The following is a 19,281-nucleotide window of genomic DNA, read 5'->3' as shown; positions in this document are numbered from 1 at the left end:
ACATTTTAAATACATATACACTATGTCCCTGAGCTAAACCAAGTTTCCTTCCTCTGTTTTTGCCTCCCACATCTTTGATTTGTGCAATGAAGTGAAGCAAAATACCACTTCAGTCCTTTGATCAGTGATTGATTCAATGATTCAGACTGATGTCACTTCTTTTGTTGGGGATTACGCATGTTGTGTGTTACATAAATAGATATATAACTGGTAACTAGGCAGACAAGTATGAGCCAAACCGGCCTTTGTCACAGCAGACATTCTGACTCGTCACAGCAGGAAAAGCTCAGGTCTTTCTAATAACATTGACAATGGCTCTATTCCATTCAAGTGTCCCAGTAAGTCATGCATGACAGTGGGACAGCATGCACAATACAGGAACCCTGAAACTGATGCAGCTAAATGGAATTCATCAATTATTGATTTTTATTACTTACACCTATGGTTTTCCTATTGTGACATGTAGTGTCTTCTGTGACAAAGACATATTGAGTTGCAGGGTTGCAGGTACTTGAGTTCGGTCTCGGTTTCAAGCTATTGACATTTTAGATTTGTTTCCAGTGAGATATCACTGAGTTTATATAGTGTATATAGAAACTGCTATATTAGCATTGGAGAGACACTTGATTTGCTTTGGACTCAGTCTTAGCTTGGTGTTAACTGCCTTTGGACTACGTCTTGACGCAGACTTGACTGGACCTGGTCTCCATAAAGTTAATTTTGACTACATTCCTATCCATGGTACTAATCTGCTTTGCATCAGATTTTTTTGCAGAAGGATGTGTAAAGAAATTTCTCAGTGACAGCAGTGGTAAGTAAATCCGTACAACCTCAAGTACATGGCTCTTACTGTAAGGTCAGTTTTGAGCTGCTTGTTTACTTGATTGTATCCTTTTCATCCGAGAGGGTAATCTGCATTTTACTCTGTTTACAGCTATGCTTCAGATCAAGACTCGCCATAAATAGAAATTAAGATGATCTTAAGAAACACAATGCATTGTTGAAGATTAAACCAGTGGTTCCCAACCTTTTGCTTGTTACCTCTTACAAAAAAGCAGCATAGCAATAAGCAAATGGTGTCGTTTAAAAGTGTTTGACACCCTTAGCATTTAATGTTTCACCAAAAAAAAGCAATTTTCAGAGATCAATTAATAGAAATTTGTGTTGCAGATTTATTCTGCTCCCATTATCATCTTACAACCCCTCAGATTTATTTTGTGACAGATTGAAAGAGCCCTGGCTGCTGAGTTGGGAACCACTGGACTAAACCAAGTAGATAAGTAGTTCTACCTTGAGCGAGTCCAACAGTAAAACTCTGTTACACATTGTTGAAACACTAATAATAATCTTATAATGTCATACACTCAGTTACTAGCTTATATGTCCACGCAGTCTAATACAACAGTCCTGCGATAATTTCTACCTTCATGAAGGTTTTAATGTTCAGTTTTGTTGAGACTGTTTTAGAAAGATGTTGATTAAACTTTATGATCATTTTGGAGTATCTAGCATATAGATGGCACTCACAGGGGCCATTTTTCTGCACAATTTCATATTTCATACCAAGATACATTCTGCTGACAAAAGACTTGATTAAAGAACTTTTACTTGTAATGGACAGTATACTTTTTACACTTTTACTTAAGTAAATGATCTGAGTACTTCCACTACAACCAAACCAGTGGGTCACAGCTATGTCACACATCTGACACCCCACCAGATGAAAGGACATCAGCACCATGGACAGAGACAATAACAGAGAGCTGCTGACAGGCTGCAGTTTTACATGATCAAAGCAAACAGCGTTAACTGAGGCGGCACGCTTCATATGACCTTCATAGTGTGTGTGTTAGCATCATGACAGGAATCAAGCTTGGCTGTAGAGTAGCTTCATTAACCCTTCATGTCCTTACCCATCCTCAGCCTCCATCCAGCTCTCGTCTCCTCCCTGCTCTCGCGATGAAACAGGCAGCAGCAGGGTTGGCAATACTGCGTCAGCTGACTCAGAGCAGGGGGCGGGGCGGGTGTGAGACATCACAATAAATTAATAATGAAATAAACAAGAGGATGTAAATCTACCAGGAACACCGCCATCCATCGATCGGGGCTGAAGCGCGCATCGCCGGGGCTCGCAGGCTGACGGTGGGCCGCAGCAGAGAGGAAGCACCGAGCACGGGAGAAGAAGGAGGAGGAGGAAGACCACTGGATGGTGGGGGATGATGATGATGATGCCAACCAGGAGCTGATGTTCCCCTGCACGCCCCGCTGATACACAAGGACTGTGGGACTGGTGGTGGTGAGGATTATCCAGGAGGCTGGAGGAAGGAAGACAGGGAGGGGGGGAGGCAGCGCCGAGCATCATCCGGAGAGGAGCGTTTTGTCAGGGAGGCTGAGCGACAAAAAAAAAACACCCGGAACAGTAAGAAACTGATCGAAAATAAAAGGAAACATTAAAACCCGGACTAGGATTTAGCAGTTTGGATATTTAGACTCTGTTTTTTAAAGGATACTGGTCTCCAGGGAAGAAAGTCAGTTCATGATTGTTCCAGAAACGCATGCAGATCTGGGAATCAGCGCGTTCCTGTATTGTTATGCAACTCAAATCAGTTCTATAGAAAGTGTCCTGCTGTTTCTTCTCCACTGCTTTGTATTTGTGGTGCCTTCGAGGGCAGCTGGGATTACTGAGGCCGGCGGTGTTGGGGGGGTAGGACCATAGTGGACGCTCGGTAGTCGCGGTTGGAGTCCACGGAGAGAAGATGTCGGGTCAGACGCTGACGGACCGCATCGCCGCGGCGCAGTACAGCCTGACGGGATCTGACGTCGCCCGAGCTGTGTGTAAAGCCACCACACATGAGCAGACAGCTCCAAAGAAAAAGCACCTGGAATGTGAGTTATCCATCTTTCCATCCACCTATCTGTCCATCCACCCATCCACCCATCTATCTATCTATCTATCTATCTTGCTCTCTATCTATCTGTCTTACTGTAGGTGTCCTTTCGACCCTCCCTCCATCCTCCTCATGTACAACTAGGCCACGCACCAGAGCCATGATGGTTGCCTCCCCCCATCCATCCCCCCAGCGTGTGTTAATGTGGGAGCCACTGTATGTGCTCACGTGTACATGCACACACATTATGCTCCAGGCATCCACTGTTTTCAATTTAGACTCTAACTGAACACCCGAACCTATTACCTAATTACAGCAGGGCTCCTTCCCCCATCGTGCCGGCAGATGAGCACCAGTGTAGAACCCAGAGGGAAGCCACAAAGCCTCCAACCAGCCACTGACCGAGTGGAGACTGTGTCCCCCATGTTGCTCCAGTGCTGATAAATGCATCATTGAAAAGTGGTGTTGTTACTACTAAACACACAGGCCTTTTCCCTTGCTCTTGTCTCCTGTGATAGCGAAAGAAAAAAAAAGGTGTGTGGCACTGCAGCATATATCACTGACTTTTTTTTCTTGGTGCAATTTGTTGGCACATTGCTTAGTACAAACAAGAGAGGAAAAGGATGGAGGTAGGGAGCCAATTCAATTTCAAACACAGAAAAGAAATGTGGAGAAGGCCTATAAAGCGTTTGGAGAGGGCTTAATGCAATCATAAATCAGAGACATGCAGCATGCTTGAGAGCATTGATAGATGCAAGTCATTATCCCCAGTGAACGTCCATACATAGAGCTGATTCAAATGTGAGAAGAATCATGCTGAAACCTACAGTGATATGACTGTGGACACAAGGAAAGTGATGCAGAGGAACGTGAACAGCACTGGGGGCCCCCAAAGTGTCTGAGTGCTAAAAGGGTTTGCTTTAGATGCACATGAATGCAGCACCTCACCCAAAGGTATCTGGGATTAGATTCTGTTAATAGCTCCTTTGTGTATGCTTACATGTCCCTGAACATTTAAGTTATGCTCCAGGCTAGTGTTGTCACAAGACTGAAATATTTGACTTCAGCACAGTATTTTGAAAAATCCCAATAGCCTATTGAATATTGTTTAAGAGACCATGGGGGAAAATTGAGAGAGCAAGAAAGAGCAGCTGATATTAGTGTATTGATACTGTGGAAAATGAGTATTGAAAGCATTTCAAACATACACAATTGATAATCGATAAACTGATATTTTTGACAAGACTATACCAGGCATTACATTGGCCCCAAAGGCCCCCCACCCCAATCACTCTGTTTGACATTGATTTGTATCTTGTAGTGAACAGTATGTCCATTGAAGGACCATTAGCAATCAGTTTGTGAAAATCAGGCTAAAGGAGGCTAATGAGTTGCTCTACACTTTTAAAAACAGGAGCGGTAAACAGAAGACAAACAGTGTGGAGAACATAAACGTACATAATAAACTTTGAGAAACAGTAGGATGGATTTGGATGATAATATTTAGAAGACTGTTACAAAACGGCAGTAGTAAAGCAGGCAAAGGGAATTTATAGTGGAGACCATAGAAGAAGAAATGAAGACAGAGACACTTTGAAATTGAAATTTAGAGATACACAGTGTACACAAGTCGGGAGGTCTTTCTAGTCTGGTAACTATAGTAACTACATTTGACAGATTTTGTGTAATTATATTAACCAGAGGTGGAGGACTTTGACTTTGACTTGGTATTCATGACTTGAAACTTGACTTTGTGACTTTGACACGAGACAGATGACTTGAAAGGACTTGAATTTTTAAATGAAATATTTGCATTTCTCTATATATTGAAGAGTTATGTTTTGTTTGTGAAACACGATTGGGGGATTCCAGTGCAACCTGCTTGGACCAGCAGAGGCCAACACACAAGGCAGCTATCATGGCAGGGGCCAGTCCAAAAACAATATAATTTGGATTCAAGGATTATGTTGCCAGTGATGGTAGTAGGAAGAGAACAGTGATAGGCAGAGTCTATAGCTCAAAAAAATCAGTGACACGACCACCACAATATGAAACTTCTTTGTCTTGTACAGTGTTTTCACTGTAGAGCAAATAACAGTAAGATTTTTAAGGTAAAAGCAGGCTACAGCAGTTATCAGTTAACAGTTAATGTTGAAAATTAAACTCAACTTTCATGTCCACTGACTGTTAATGAAAGCCGGGGTGGATTAGATTTCACGCGACTTGTCTTGTAACTTGCTTGACTTATAGCAGGAACTCGACTTGCTTGATTCTCACCACAGTAACTTGAGACTCGCTGGAGACTTGAAGGTTAAGACTCCAGACTTGCTTGTGGCTTGCACATGTATGCCTTACTCCCACCTCTGATATTAACAGCAGGCTACTGTACAGATTATTCGATTACACCAGATGTGCGCTGTTGCATTACATAAGAGCAATCCAAATCTCATACCTTCATCGTTTCTTCAGTATGAAATCTGAAGAAATGGCATCAAGTTTAAGGTGGCAAACTCAAACCTAGCAGAGAAATATACATCCGTCGGATCATGTCCAGACTAAAAAATAAAACTGAATGATGCACTGCATTAAATCAAAGCACAACAAAGTGGAAAGCTCGCCCACATGCCAAAGTTTGAGTCAGCACTTTGTTGTGGTGAGTGCAGAGGAAGTACTGCCTCCATATCGCTCTCTTAGTCACCTACAGAAACATTTAGTCTCTCACACATTGTGTTGCACTTTGTGAACACTTAAAGAAAAGATATGTAACATTTAAATGAAGAATAAACACCAACGTCCTCTTTTTATGTTTCTTTACAATCAGAGGTTTTGCTTCTACAGTCTCACCTGGTCTAGTATGACCGCTAGCTTCTGGTGGCTAATGTTAGCTAAAGTTGGCAGACTATAAAGTAGACAGCTGTGTAATCGATATTAAGAAGTCAGTTTGTTGACCTTTTTTAGTTAGTTACATTTGAGCATATGTCACACAGATGAATACCTCTTTGAACCAACTATCTCAAGGTAAACTTGATGGCAAATTCAGGGTCCTATTCAATCGCCACTTGTGGTGGCAGTGGAGAGAGCAGTCTTGCTTCAAGGCTACAGTAAACACAGTGATTAAAGTAAAACCATTAATGTCGAAACAGGCTAGAGCTCAGTTTAGTTGAGCCAAAAATGCAGGGACATCTTCATTTAAATGCAAAATCCCCCAGTTTAAGCAGAGCAGAGGTTTGTTTGCTTAGATTATTGAACCTTCTTATAAGTAAAGCGCCCGCTGAAATATGTGAAAGGTGAATTAACGTCACATTGGAGAAAGTGCTTCAGGGGTATTGTCTGACATTAGATTTAATTCCATCCTCAACTGACATTTAACCAGTGTGCTGCTCGGGGCAACGAAGTCCTCGTCTTTGTTTCTGTGACCACGAGCAGAAGTATTTACCTCCACCATCAGTGAAACCTGTTGCTGCAGAGCACTGTCAGGATCCTCCACACTACCAACAACATCCCCACATTATTAATCACAGCCATCATACTAACCATAATTTTTTTGTGTGAAATTTCTTATGTGATACAGTATCCAATATTGATAGAAGTGCATCACAGGTCATCACAATTTCCTTAACAAATCCACTCACGTTATCAGTCATCTTTATAATTAGCCTCATATTCCACTTCAAAGATCTTCCCATCATGCTAATATGGACATACGTATTTTAACCACACAGTCACGTGTGTTCAGCATGTTTGGCTCCTGGACATTCTGATTCCTATTAAAGTAATTTACATATTCCAATTATATTAAGGTGTTGAAAAGATAGTATCAGTTCCCCTCTTGCTTATTAATTCCTTGTTTTATTCCATATTTTCCGGGTGTCTTGGCTGTGATGTGAAGAGAGCTGCTCGTTACACTCAGACTGAAATGTGACAGTAACAGATCGATTAAGATGGCCGACAGATATCTCTTATCCTGCTTTTTTGTCACTCCCCAAGTGAGCTCCACCGATGGCTTGAGATGCCTGTTAAATAATGTAGTGAATCAATCTGATCAGCGTTATCAAAGCAATATCATGCATCCATTAACCTTTGTCTGACACTAACTACAACATTTACAAACACTAAGACAATAAGAGCATTAATTTGTCCTATTACCTTAATCCTAAATCCAGGCAGGTCTCGATAGATATGTGTCCATGGTCTAAAAATAATCTCTTATGGATTGTTCCACTGACAGCCAAATGTTTATTGGTCTGCTGCTCAGCTGATCTAGTTCAAGGGACAGGCATAGAGCAGCGGGGCTGTAAGCTCCTCATGCTGTGACCCCAAACTACAGAAAATCAGAAATCAGAGAGCTTTTAGACTGATTTAGGTCCTTCAGTCTCCAAAGGCCCCATAAATAGAAAAGTCTGGGATGCAGGTATAAAGAGACTGTTTTTTTAATGTGTGGGGGATGTCTCAAGAGCAAAGCTTACATCTATTGCAGTTTTGCATGCAGGTCTTTGTCAGGTGTTAAACCTAAAAACTATCCTATAACTGTACAGCACTTAGAGACTCGTTTTCTTAAAGGGGCTGATCATGCTCATTAAAGGGTTTAAACTTGTGTTTTGGGTTTCTAACTAGACCATGCTTTAAATGGTCAAAAACACTATTTTCCTTGTGCTGTCTCTGCTGGAACATCTGTCTTCACCCTCTGTCTGAGACCCTCCGTTTTAGTGCCTGTGTCCTTAAGCCCCCTGCTCTGATTGGTCAGTTTTTCCTTCATATCTGCACTCTCAGCATCATGCACCATCATATTGTAGCAGCATTTCACAACAACACAATCAAACATGTTCCAGCAGGAATATGATCTGAAATTGGATTAGCATGTAGCTACATGTAGCAGTACATGTAATTTAAACACTTGTAACATGCCTTGAGCAAATGACCATATAAAGAAATCCATCATGGGCTTGTTGGAGACAGAGTATTTTAAACAGTCTGAAGCCCATTTACCCCAATATTTGAAATATTAGCCACGTTTAATACGAACATCTGACGCTGCAGCATTATATTTATGACAGCACAATAGATCCCCTTTAAGGTCCAACATAGTGGACTGTGACCAAATGGTTTGTATCTTCTGGCCACAAACCGCTGACTCTTTGGGTAAGTAAACCCTAGAAGGGAAAAGCAATCCCAGCAATAACACAATATTAGGTATGTGTTTCTCCAGCACACATTTGCCATTTATTTTAAGAGCCTGACAGATGACTGCGATACAGATCAGAAGTCCTCTAAACTCTTAAAAGATTAGAGCTCATGCAGCAGCACAGATTGCCTGACACCCCACATGGCTTCAGTGTGTCTTACAGAAGGCTCTTCAGAGCTTACTCCCTGCACGTGTGTGCCTGTGTGTTGGTGTGTGTACATGCATGCACGACTTCACACACACACACAGTTGCATGTATGGCGTTGGCAGCATCCCAGAAAAAAGGACTTGAATGAGGATGTAATTGAGTGTCTGTTTTTTTGGATAGGAGCAGGGTGTTGCAGAGGAGGAGGTGCAGCTGTGAGTCAACTGCTTGAATGAGAATTGGGATAATTACTGAGAACGAAAAAGTACAGTGGTAAAAAGATTGGCTTTTTGTATGTGACACAAAATCTGGAAGCCTAATGTGTGTTGTAACAATAGGACCCTCTTCCTGTTCTGTGCCATAACATAGAAGTATTTGTGCTATAGTTCACACTGCGTGACTTTCTCAGTCGTCAGATTGCTGTACCATTCACACTACACAACGTGCTGTCTTATCATCACAAGACATGAAGTTGTTGTAGTTTTCACACTACATGACTGACCAACGACAGGGGGTCAGACGCTGCTAGATCTTTCACCAGGGTATACCCCTGGTAAGTGTGTCCGGTCTCCAAACTGCTTGATCTCCAACCACATACGAGAAGTTACACAGGAAGTTACATAATTTGATGTGTGAGACAGGATGTTTTATTGTCCTTGACACACATGTAGACAAAATAGGCCACGTTTCCACACGTTTTTACTATTTATAGCCTGTTTTCTATAAGTGCAACAACAGTTTGGGTCCAAATTTCCTTTGGTTACAGGCGACCCTTCCTACAGGTCCCAGAAAGATCCAGATATTTAGGCATCTGCGAAGTTCACACATAGCGCCCAAACACTCGTTTGTGAGACGTTGATTTGTGTCTGATTTGGGTTTTTTGTTGGGGAGCTCCAAAAACTGTCACTTAGTAAAAAATCAGAGCCAAAGTGGTGCAGTATTTTCTTGGCATGGCTATAAATTTAAGGAATGTGGTTGAGTTTTAATCACTGGTAGTGCTGTGGAGCACTGTTTTAACGAGTAGGTCACTTTTTTGTTTTCATCTTGCATGTCCACGAGGCATAAATTAAGCTTATAAAAATTAGTTTAAGAGAATTTTATGTTTAGTTCTACAACATAAAATATGTCAGTAAATACCCCACTCGTAAATTATGAAGCCCTTAGGTGTCTTAAAAAAGGTGGTTGTTGCTAACAAGTGGCTAAATGAGACTACAGAACGTTATCATGGCGAACGCGGCTTTACAGCTGCATTGTGGTTGTGATGTTAAATCATGCGACTGTGGTGTCGTTTGTTTAGAGCCTAACATTAGATTTTTAATTCTGGCAATTACACTCACGCTCCAAAAGTCATGTGTATATGTAGTGTAAAATAAACTTTTGTTTACCACAGAGATTATTTTCTGCAAGAATCCAAAATCCAATGGATAAATACTATTGGCTTTTCTCAAGGGAACCAGGGTGACGCTAGCTCCTGTGTCGGCCCAACAAAAAATAAACATAATTCCTGCAGCACCCTATGAAGGCAGTTAAGAGGAAGCAAAGATGGATTCAAACAATGCAACATTTTGAATATAAAAAATTGGCTTTGCAAATGTTTTACAGGAAAGGAAAAGCATTTAATATATGTATTAGACCTAAAAGGATACACACAACACATTTTTGTAAGAAACACTGTGTGTAAACATAACAAGAAAACTCCACAGGGCACCTTAAATATAGCAGATTCCAGACTGCCAGTCTGTTGAGCAACGGTCTGAATATGTTGCTGACTGAAAGCCATACCTTTAGCAGGTGACAAGGTGCTCAAGATTTAAATTCAGCACTAACCTCACTGTTGTCTCGGTTGTGGTATTTATGCTGTAACAGGTCATTTACAAAGATTTATTAAAGTTTTAAAGAATAACACGGGCAACTTTTAAATCTGTGATATTTGGTAAAATATACTTTCCTTTTTCTGGCTCAAGAGTCAGCTTTTGAATCATCTTGGTGCAGTAGCGTGACCATCTGGCACAATGGCAGGCACAGTCGTGTGCCTGGGGTCTAAGATGGAGAGAGGAACACAAGTTCACTGTCATATGATTTAGGGGCGTGTGGTATGAGTCAGACAGTGCTGCTACAATTATTACAAAGTATAAATTATAAAATGACCACTGGACAAGCCAACAAATGTATTGATACATAATTTTCAGGTGACAGAGGGCGGGATGCCTCATTGTGACACCACATTTCATACTAGCCCTTTTAACCCACACACACTCCATCAGGGCTGTGTTTAGGACACTGCAGCGGTTCTGTCTATCTGGATTGATTGGACTAGGTGGATTACACAACATCTGGCAAATGCACCACTTAAATTGCCAATTACATGCCTGGTGCACACTTTTTGCTCCACTCCATTCTGCTGCAGGACAGTAAAGCTCCGCGCTGCTGGATGCCGAACCTAAAACAGCAGCTGCCAAATGATTACTTTGGTCAAAGGGCCCATTTTGTTATTATTTCCACCATGAGACAACTTAGTGTACAACCAGCACTATTTCTGATTGTTCCTGACTCAGGAATAAGGGCGCACAATAAATATTGAAGACAGCTTTTTTTTTTTTTGGTTTGGTCAGGATAACAACTGAGCTGCTTTTCATTGTAAATTCAAAGGCCCAGAGCATGGATCAGAGGATGTGCAAGGTATCTGCGGCCCAGAGGGACACAACTAGAGAACTAGTGGGGTCTGAGTGTCTGCCAAATGAAGACGGCTCTCTTTCCAAAGACAGAGCCCGCCACTTCTGCTCCTCCTAATAGCCTCCACCTCTATCTACTGCCACTGGTGTTGCCCTAACCTCTTAATCCTCCTGCTGTTAAGAGAGTTAGGAGGGCTTTATATCATGAAGGTTATGTTTTGGAAAATGCATGCTATAATATTCCCCCTCTCACTGTTTAGTTTTCTCTCTCCTCTTCACATCTACAGAAAATCTGCATATAATGACCTCGTTTCTGATTAGGAGTCATGGCTGAGATTCTGTCAGTGTAGCTGCAAATTATCACCTGCTCCACTGCCGCTCTAAATCCAGTCACTCATTAACAGGTTTTTTAACACAGAGATGCGATTATACTCTGCTCAGAGCAAATGCAGGATATATGACCTGCTGGGTGTGTGCGCGCGCTTGTGTGTGTGTGTGTGGTGATGGGGGGAGGAGGCAGGAGGATGAGCGGAGGGAAACATAAACAGCGTGCTGAGTCCCTTTTGGCTGCTAAGGTGCTGTTCCCACAACATGAGTCACCATCAATGTGTTACCACATTTGAGAGGCAGACTGTCTGCCTGACATGGGGGGAGGGGGAGAGATGGCAAGGGGTGTGTGAAGTCTCATGTATGCAAGCTCACGTGTTCAAGTCATTTTCTAGAAGTCTATCTGATATTTTTACTGTCTTACATCCTGTAATCAGTAAAGCCAGTCCACTTAAAGGGACAGTTCACCCCCAAATCAAAAATACATATTTTTCCTGTTACCCATAGTGCTATTTATCAGTATGCATTGTTTTGGTTTGAGTTGCCAAGTGTTGGAGATATCAGCCGGAGAGATATCTGCCTTCTCTCGAATATAGTGGAACTAGATGGCACTCGGCTTGTAGTGCTCAAAGTGCCCAAAAAAATAATTAGAAAAATTCAACTGTCATGTCTCCTTCTAGAAATCATGACCCAGTTATTTAAGATAATCCACAGAACTTACTGTGAGCAGTTTCATGCAGGAACTGTTTTCTTTCTACCTATCTACACCCGCCAATTGTATTACCGCACAGATGGATAAGAGGCTCACGCTCATGACAACGAAAGATGTTAATGTTACTGGTGTCCTCCTTGCCAAAGCTGTAATATTAGCTAGTTCAGATGAGCTAGCATTAGCCTCTCGTCAAGAAAAGGTGCACGTTTCCTTTTTAGCAGTGATACGGTCGGCTGGTGTAGTTTGGTAGAAAGAAAATAGTTCCAACATGAAACTGTTCACAACACGGTCTGTGGATTATCTTCAGTTGACTTAAAGGCAAGGTGTACTTAACAGTTACGTAGCTTAACGGTTTTTACAGTATTTAAAGGAATAGTTTTGGGCTTATTTTCTGTCTTAGTTCAGAAGATTGTTACCCCTCTCAGGTCTGTACAGTAAATATAAAGCTACAGCTAGCAGACCGCTAGATTAGCTTAGCATAAAGAGCTAGCCTGCCTCCCTCCATGCTAAGAAAATCTGCATACTAGCACCTTGAAAGCTAGTTATCTAACACATTAGGGGTGTCATGATTCTCTAAATCCATGATTTAGTTTGAGGTTTGATTTGACATTTGCAATTCAATTTAACTTTAGATTAAAAAAAAAAAAATCAGCACTGACAGCTGTGCCATTGTTAGACTATGGAGAAGCCAAGTGATTCATAAAGCTCAGCGTTGGATCATTGGTTCTTTGCCCTGCCAACTGTTGATTATATTTTTAAACTTTTCTTTAAATAGATAGGATACATGGTATGAAGCGTGATAGGCATATATCTGCCTTTTTTTGTCACCAGTTCGACTTTTGATTCTCATCGAAATCAAAAGCTCATTTTGATCATTTTTTTAATCCAAAATCAAACTGTGACACTCTTATATCTCATTTGTTTAATCTGGTGGTATCAATCTTTTCATCTAACTGTCTGCGAGAGGCAAAAAAGTTGCCCAACAGTCTAACCCTTGTGAACACTTGGCTCAAAGTTGCAGCAGCTGTTTCCATTGCAAATGTCAGCTATCAAAGAAACACCTGTCTAGCAGTCTAGAGATATTAAGCTTCTTAGCTTCTGTTCTGTCATTATTTTGCTTAGAGATCATGTTTTTGCGTCAGGTAACCAGCCAGATGTGTGGAGAGGATTTTATGTCTCCTGGCAACAGTAGCTGGAGCCGTAGCGTCCATGGACTGTCAGTCTGGCAATGCAGTGGCAGAGAGGCTTCAACAGGATTTAGACAGCCTGTCTCCACTAATATTCAAGTTAAAATTCATGTTTTTTTTTTTACATGCATAAAAAATGTCAGTAAAACTGACACAAAGTAACATTTTTTTTAGGCACCTCCACTTGCTGACCCAGCGCTGTCGATGTGGATATATTCACTGAAATTGCTGCTAGTTATTTTTTAATGCTGCTTCAGTTACACCTTTGTGTTAGGAAGAGTTTCTAGTGTTTTAACAGGCAGCAGTGGAACGTATTTAACACCTATGTGACAGCTTGCTGGTGAGTGAGGGGAAGCGAAATACAGAAAGGATCAACATTTTTAAATGGTGTTCAAAGATGACACAGATCAGTAAAATATGCCTTGACTGGCTAAGATATCAATCCAGTTTAAACATGAGTCATGCAAGGATAAACATTATGAAGCATCTTCCAGCCTTTCTGTTCCATCACTTGATCCTGATATGTTTCCCTTTTTCTGCCTCGCCCACTCCATCTTTTCACCACCACTCCCACTCTGCCTATCTCTCATCCTCACTACTTTATAACGATTCTGTGCAGCGCCTGCCTAATGGCGAGCTGCAGTGAACGGAGGAATGTGAAAGGAGGCTGGTAAGAGGTCTCAGCATGTACTGCAGTGCTGATCTCACAGCGGGTATCCTTGCAAGCCCCAGAATGCCTCTCTAATGTCAAACACTGTGTGGGTGGTGAGCGGTCCTACTAACAGTGTGTGTCCAGATTAATAAGCTGCGACCAGGATCCCCCATACAGCTGTTATCAGACCATTATCTCCACCAAATCTGTACAGCCAATTCAAATGCATTTGCTTCTCCTTACTTAATACCTCCCACCTCTTATGACGCTTCTTAGTACTTTCTCTGATGTTCTTTGGAGGTCGCGATGCCCTTGAGCGTGCTACTCTGAGTAAAAAGACATTCAGTTATAGAGCGATTGTATCTGTGGGGAGATTTCTTGCACTTAAACAGGTGTAATGTACATGCTGAGGTTTGCCATTCCAAGAATAAAATGTAGGTAAATAGTCCTTTGTCCTGGTATGCAGGTAAGCAGCAGAGCAGCCTCTCCAGCAGCTCAAACATTAAAGGGCCATGTCTACACCCAGGCTGCACATCAATAATGCAGGGAGGCTCGGGTTTCCTGCCGTTTATTACTCCATCTAACTGCTGAGTTTTGCCTCAGGTCCTGACTTTGCAATAAAACAGTGTCACTAAAAAACAAACGTTCTTAAACTGACGAAATCACTAGATATGGGGAGGAACCCAGTGGGAACATTTGGGTAGTTTTACAAAGTTTGGAATAGTTTTAAAAGTTATGGGACAGCCTCTCTGAGAATTATCCCCTCAGACTCCTAAAGTAACACAGTTAGATTAATCTGTCTCTCAAAGTGCTGTAAGAAGTAAAAACAATCTATTTGTGGACTATCCAATTGAGCTGGAGGGCTGTATGAGGTCCCAAACAAATCTTTGGTCTTCATTTAGTGATAAAGTCACTGTTGGATTTAGAAATTGACTGTCCGCTGTGAGGTCCACCCTGCTCTGTACTGTAACTGTGCCTGTCAGGCTTTCCACTCTTTTTACACTCTGCTCTGTACAGTGATAATAACAGTGTTAGATTCAGGCCTACCACTCACTCACAATAATTTGACAAAAACATTTTTAAAACTGTGAATTCTTGATTTCAGACAGAGGTAGACAAAGGCAGGCTTCTCATTTCTAGCCAGCACTCGTTGATTTAGCAGCCTGAAATAACAACTTTGGCCGGCACATTTTAACAGCTGGTGCTAGCTCGCTAATTAGGCTAGTGTTAGCGCCATTAGTTGGTTAAAAATAATGTCTCCCACTGACTTTTTAATGTTTCCTGCTTACTCATTTTAAAATGAGAATATTGTGAAAGGTGTCTTCAATATGCACTTGATTCAATTCAGTTTCTCTGGACCCTCTCAGAGATCAAGCTGACGACCACATAGGCCTACATGATATTGTGCTACAAGACTGAAGCTAAAGCTTTATGAGCCAGTCAAAATGTCATCATTCTCAACTGTTGGTGATCCAAAGATCTTTAACTACTTGTCTGTATTTTTAAACCAGATATTTTAACATAACAAGAGAAAAGACTTTAGAATGAGGACTGCCCGGTGTGTTTGTCAACTGTTACCCTAACCTGGGTATCGTTGGCTGGATCAGTTAGGGTAAACTTCCCCCAATACAATAAGGAGTCAGACAGATCTGCTAATGTTATTTGGAGAAACTCAAAAACAGATCTGCCATGCTGTTTGGACAATGGTCAGCCCACTGTTGGGCAGTAGTGTCACTACAAGTAACATAATTACTTATTTAACTACATTCTTCAGTGATGTGATGTGGTGGTAACATCACTCTTGAGTTTTCAGTAGTGAAGGTGATTAATTGACCAAGTTGTGTTGTAGCGTCCACAAAAGTTACAAGCTCTTTTTCACAGGAAAAGCCCTGAAGTGCAGCGGCCTGTTTTTTTTCTGCAGAGGTTTGGATAAAAGTAAGGATAATAAAACAAAGGGAAAGTAATGTGACTGACGCCTGCAACTCACCAAGACATGTAGACACGGGAAGCTTCCTCATGACATCACACAGTAATCCTTCAGTTTATTCTGCTTGCTGCTTTCACTATTGGCTTTTCTTGGCAAGACCCACCCTACTCTGCCTCTGACTGGCTACATCGCACTTCTTGACACGACTCTCATGTGTCTTGTCCATAAACTGTAAATATTTAGTGGACACTGGAGAAATAGACACAACAGGGGCCAAGAAAAGAGCCAGAGAGACAGAGAATAGTATTAAGAAGGAACAGAGGAGACAGAGAGAGTGACATACTGATGTCAGGTGTTATTTGCAGGACGTTTTCATGTTCTAATGCTCTAAAAGTGAAACTTTATTTTAACGTAGATTAACTGGCACTTGCCCAACACTGGGTCAGTCATGTTTTAGCAAACTGTTTAATGATGGTTTTCATTTAGCTTTATTGTCTTCCCTCTGCAAATTTCAAGAAGCATGCAGATGCTTTCTGACAAAGCTGACACACATACTTATCCATGTGTTTCCCACACAGCACTGGTTACATCCAGGGTACTCATTTCCCACAGTGTTGATGTCATAATGGTAGTCAACGAGAGAGATTTTTACAGAGCCTCAGATGTTAACCTGCGGCACGGTTAAGCGCTTTTTGACTTCCTAGATTATTGGATTACTCACTCATGCAAACACTAGACACCCCTGGGACTATCTCAACTCAAGCTGTATTCATCTGTGCACCTGAATGTGCAGCTCTAGGAATTTGTTTGGGATTTGTTTTGATAGTTTTTAACCTTTTTAGTAGGTTCTCAGGAGGTTATTCCAATAACACCATCAGATCCTATAAGCTGGCAGCTCGGTTTGGATGTTGTGAGTTAAAGTTGATCAGATTTCTATTGAGTGGAGCTGGCCCCAATCAGGCTTGGATGTAACCCAGAGTGACAGTTCTAATTTGCCCTTTAACGGGTTGAGTTGAATAGAGGGGGAAATTACCTTTTATAGGCTACCACCACTACAATTCTCAGAAACATATGGTGCTGAAAATTTGCAAAAAACATTCATCACAAGGGCATGGTTGATTTAATAGTTCTGTAGCAGAGTTGTTGTTGTTCCCCCCCATCTGTGCTTCTTCAGCTTATATGACAGACGTGTTTTAGCACCCACACAAATTTCCCTGTCAGACAAAGAAGCAAAATAGAAAAACACTGTCTTGGCTGCATTGTGTGGTTCAGCATACAGGGTGGATATCTGTTTCTTTCCTGGGAGCAGAACCTGCACAGCAGAAATATAAAAGCCACAAGCTAGAGATTTACTATTCAGACAGGGAGGATACAAAGCCTTGGGAGGTGAACAGCTAACAAGGCATAAAGAAAGCTAGGGAGGATGAAATGGATGAGCACAGGAAAAGATGTTAGGTGAGGCGCAGGCAGAAGATATATTGGCTGTTTTGGTTGGTTGTTTTTTTGTCTGAGAAGATCGTTAGTGTACATTGGAGCTCAGGGCAAGAAGGACGATTAGAGTAATTAGAGGAAGACTGATCAGTGAACACAGCCAGCAGAAGCAGATCTATTCCCCGGGAGAAAAGATTTATCTAATGTCTTGGCGCTTTGTTAAATGACAAGCAAGGAGGAAGTGATAGCCACCATGAGTGAACAGACAAAGAAAGGGTGTCGACTGCAGAAACACCTGTATCCTCACCAAAGAAAGACGCATTGCACACATTGTTTTCAGACGTTTGGTTCTTACCTGAAGCTTTACTTAGAAAGCTTCTCTTCTGACTAGCTTAACAGTCCAACAGAGCAAGCTAACACCTTGGCCACTGGACGCTAGCATGGACCACCTTTGTCAGTTGCTTAGCCTACTCTTCACCATATAGAGCAAGCTTTGAGACAGAATGCCACCATACATGTAACAAACTGCTGTTAGCTGATCAAGCTAATAGCTACTAACAGCCAAGCCAGGTAGTGCCATGGATGTATGAAGAGAACTGGATACGGCATTGGAGGCCAGGCCCCATTCACCCTTATTAAACTTGCTCAGTGGTGTATGAAGCCACTGTGTATAAAATTACCCTGATGATCTTCATTGCTTTTGCACTGTGTGGCCAATAGAACAGTGACAATCTAGACCGAGACAGCTGAGCCGGCTACTTCTGCTTCAGCGCTCAACTAACTTCTAAACTTTCCTAATGTTATTGGACCCATAGGGGTTGTGATGCTCAGAAAAATGTATCCATTGATTTACACGTCTTTTTTGCCGTGTTGGTGTATGGGAAAAAGTCTTTTGGGGCCACAGGGCATCACATCATGGTGTAAATAACCTACACTGTGTGGCCACTAATAAAATTGTAAAGCCCGGCGTATTTCTTGGGGGCACCAGCCTCTTACAAGCTAAGGTCCATAGCTTACTGCTTGACCCCAGTCAAGTTTTGCCAAACTTTCCTGTCTCCCTTAGTTAAGCTAGCAACACCAAGCTCCATTAATGTGAGAGATGGCAAACTGATTTATTGCAAATCGTGTTTCCATAGCTATTTTGATAACCTACCAGCGCTAACGTTACCTGCAAGCGTTGAATCACATCAGCGAAAAGAGAGCAGCTATTTAGAATATATATACAGTATTTTCATACCCTTTTACGGAAATAATTGGAGTGACTGCCTCAGAGGGGAAAAATACATCCACAAATCTGTAGCTTGCATTTGAAATATTTGTACATAACAGGTGAAACTCACTGATGTGAACTTGTGAGTGTGAGGATCTTCAAATTCCAATAAAATCCACCTTGGCGTTTCTCCATTATTGGTACATCTGAAAACCTGTTTTAAAATATATAAAGAGTTTGAGATTGCGTTTTGAAGGCTTGTTTGCTGAGGTCTTCTGTGGTGCATGGATGCTCTCTGGGTTGCCCTCAGTTGGGCTACTCATGCACGCAGCTTTGATATCAGTCATATTTATTGATGCGTTAGTCCAGTGAAATGAAAGAGAAGAACGTCCTTGATATCTACCTCAAGTGTTATGAAAAATGAAACTTTTATTTCACATCAGACGCAACGGACAGCACAAACTGAATGAACGTGGGATTTTCTTCCCATGAGCTGCATCACAGTAAACACACCACATCTCCACCAATAGCTGAGCGAAATGTCACTGAAAGCCGGCGTGTCTGTATGAAGACAGTGCTGCTATCTGCGTCCACCAGCAGCAGCAGCAGCAGCATTGTGTGGGACGCCAGCCTTTTCCTCAGATGTCACTTCCAGCTTCCACAGTATGGATCCCAATGGCTTCCTCTTTGTTTGGCTGCCACACCACATTGGTGCTATGCTACGCTGGGACAGAGTGCATTCTGGGTGTATTTTTTCTCCCCCTGTTTGTTGCTTGAGGGTGAGAGGCGCTATAAATAAACCCTGTGCTTTCATGGTCCGTTCATGTGTAGCTCAACGAGGCATCACTCATGCAGCGTGGCTTGTGTTGCGTGCCGCACTCTTCCATGGATGAAACGCTTACTGAATACACCGCTCCTCTTGTTTATGAGTCACCTATTCATCAATCT

The 19,281-nt window shown here is 41.8% G+C and overlaps 1 protein-coding gene across 1 annotated transcript in view; it reads left to right on the top strand.

Moving 5' to 3' along the window:
* Positions 1-1,617: 1,617 nt before the first annotated feature.
* The window catches only part of snap91a (synaptosome associated protein 91a), a 70,361-nt gene continuing 52,697 nt past the window's right edge, over positions 1,618-19,281 (top strand). The window contains exon 1 of the mRNA XM_050047190.1: positions 1,618-2,886. Coding sequence (XP_049903147.1) covers positions 2,757-2,886 — 130 coding nt within the window. The 5' untranslated portion in view covers positions 1,618-2,756. The remainder of the gene's footprint in view (positions 2,887-19,281) is intronic.

Source organism: Epinephelus moara, chromosome 6, assembly GCF_006386435.1.
Source record: "Epinephelus moara isolate mb chromosome 6, YSFRI_EMoa_1.0, whole genome shotgun sequence".
NCBI classification, from domain to species: domain Eukaryota; kingdom Metazoa; phylum Chordata; class Actinopteri; order Perciformes; family Serranidae; genus Epinephelus; species Epinephelus moara.
This window is presented reverse-complemented; position numbering and strand designations above follow the sequence as displayed.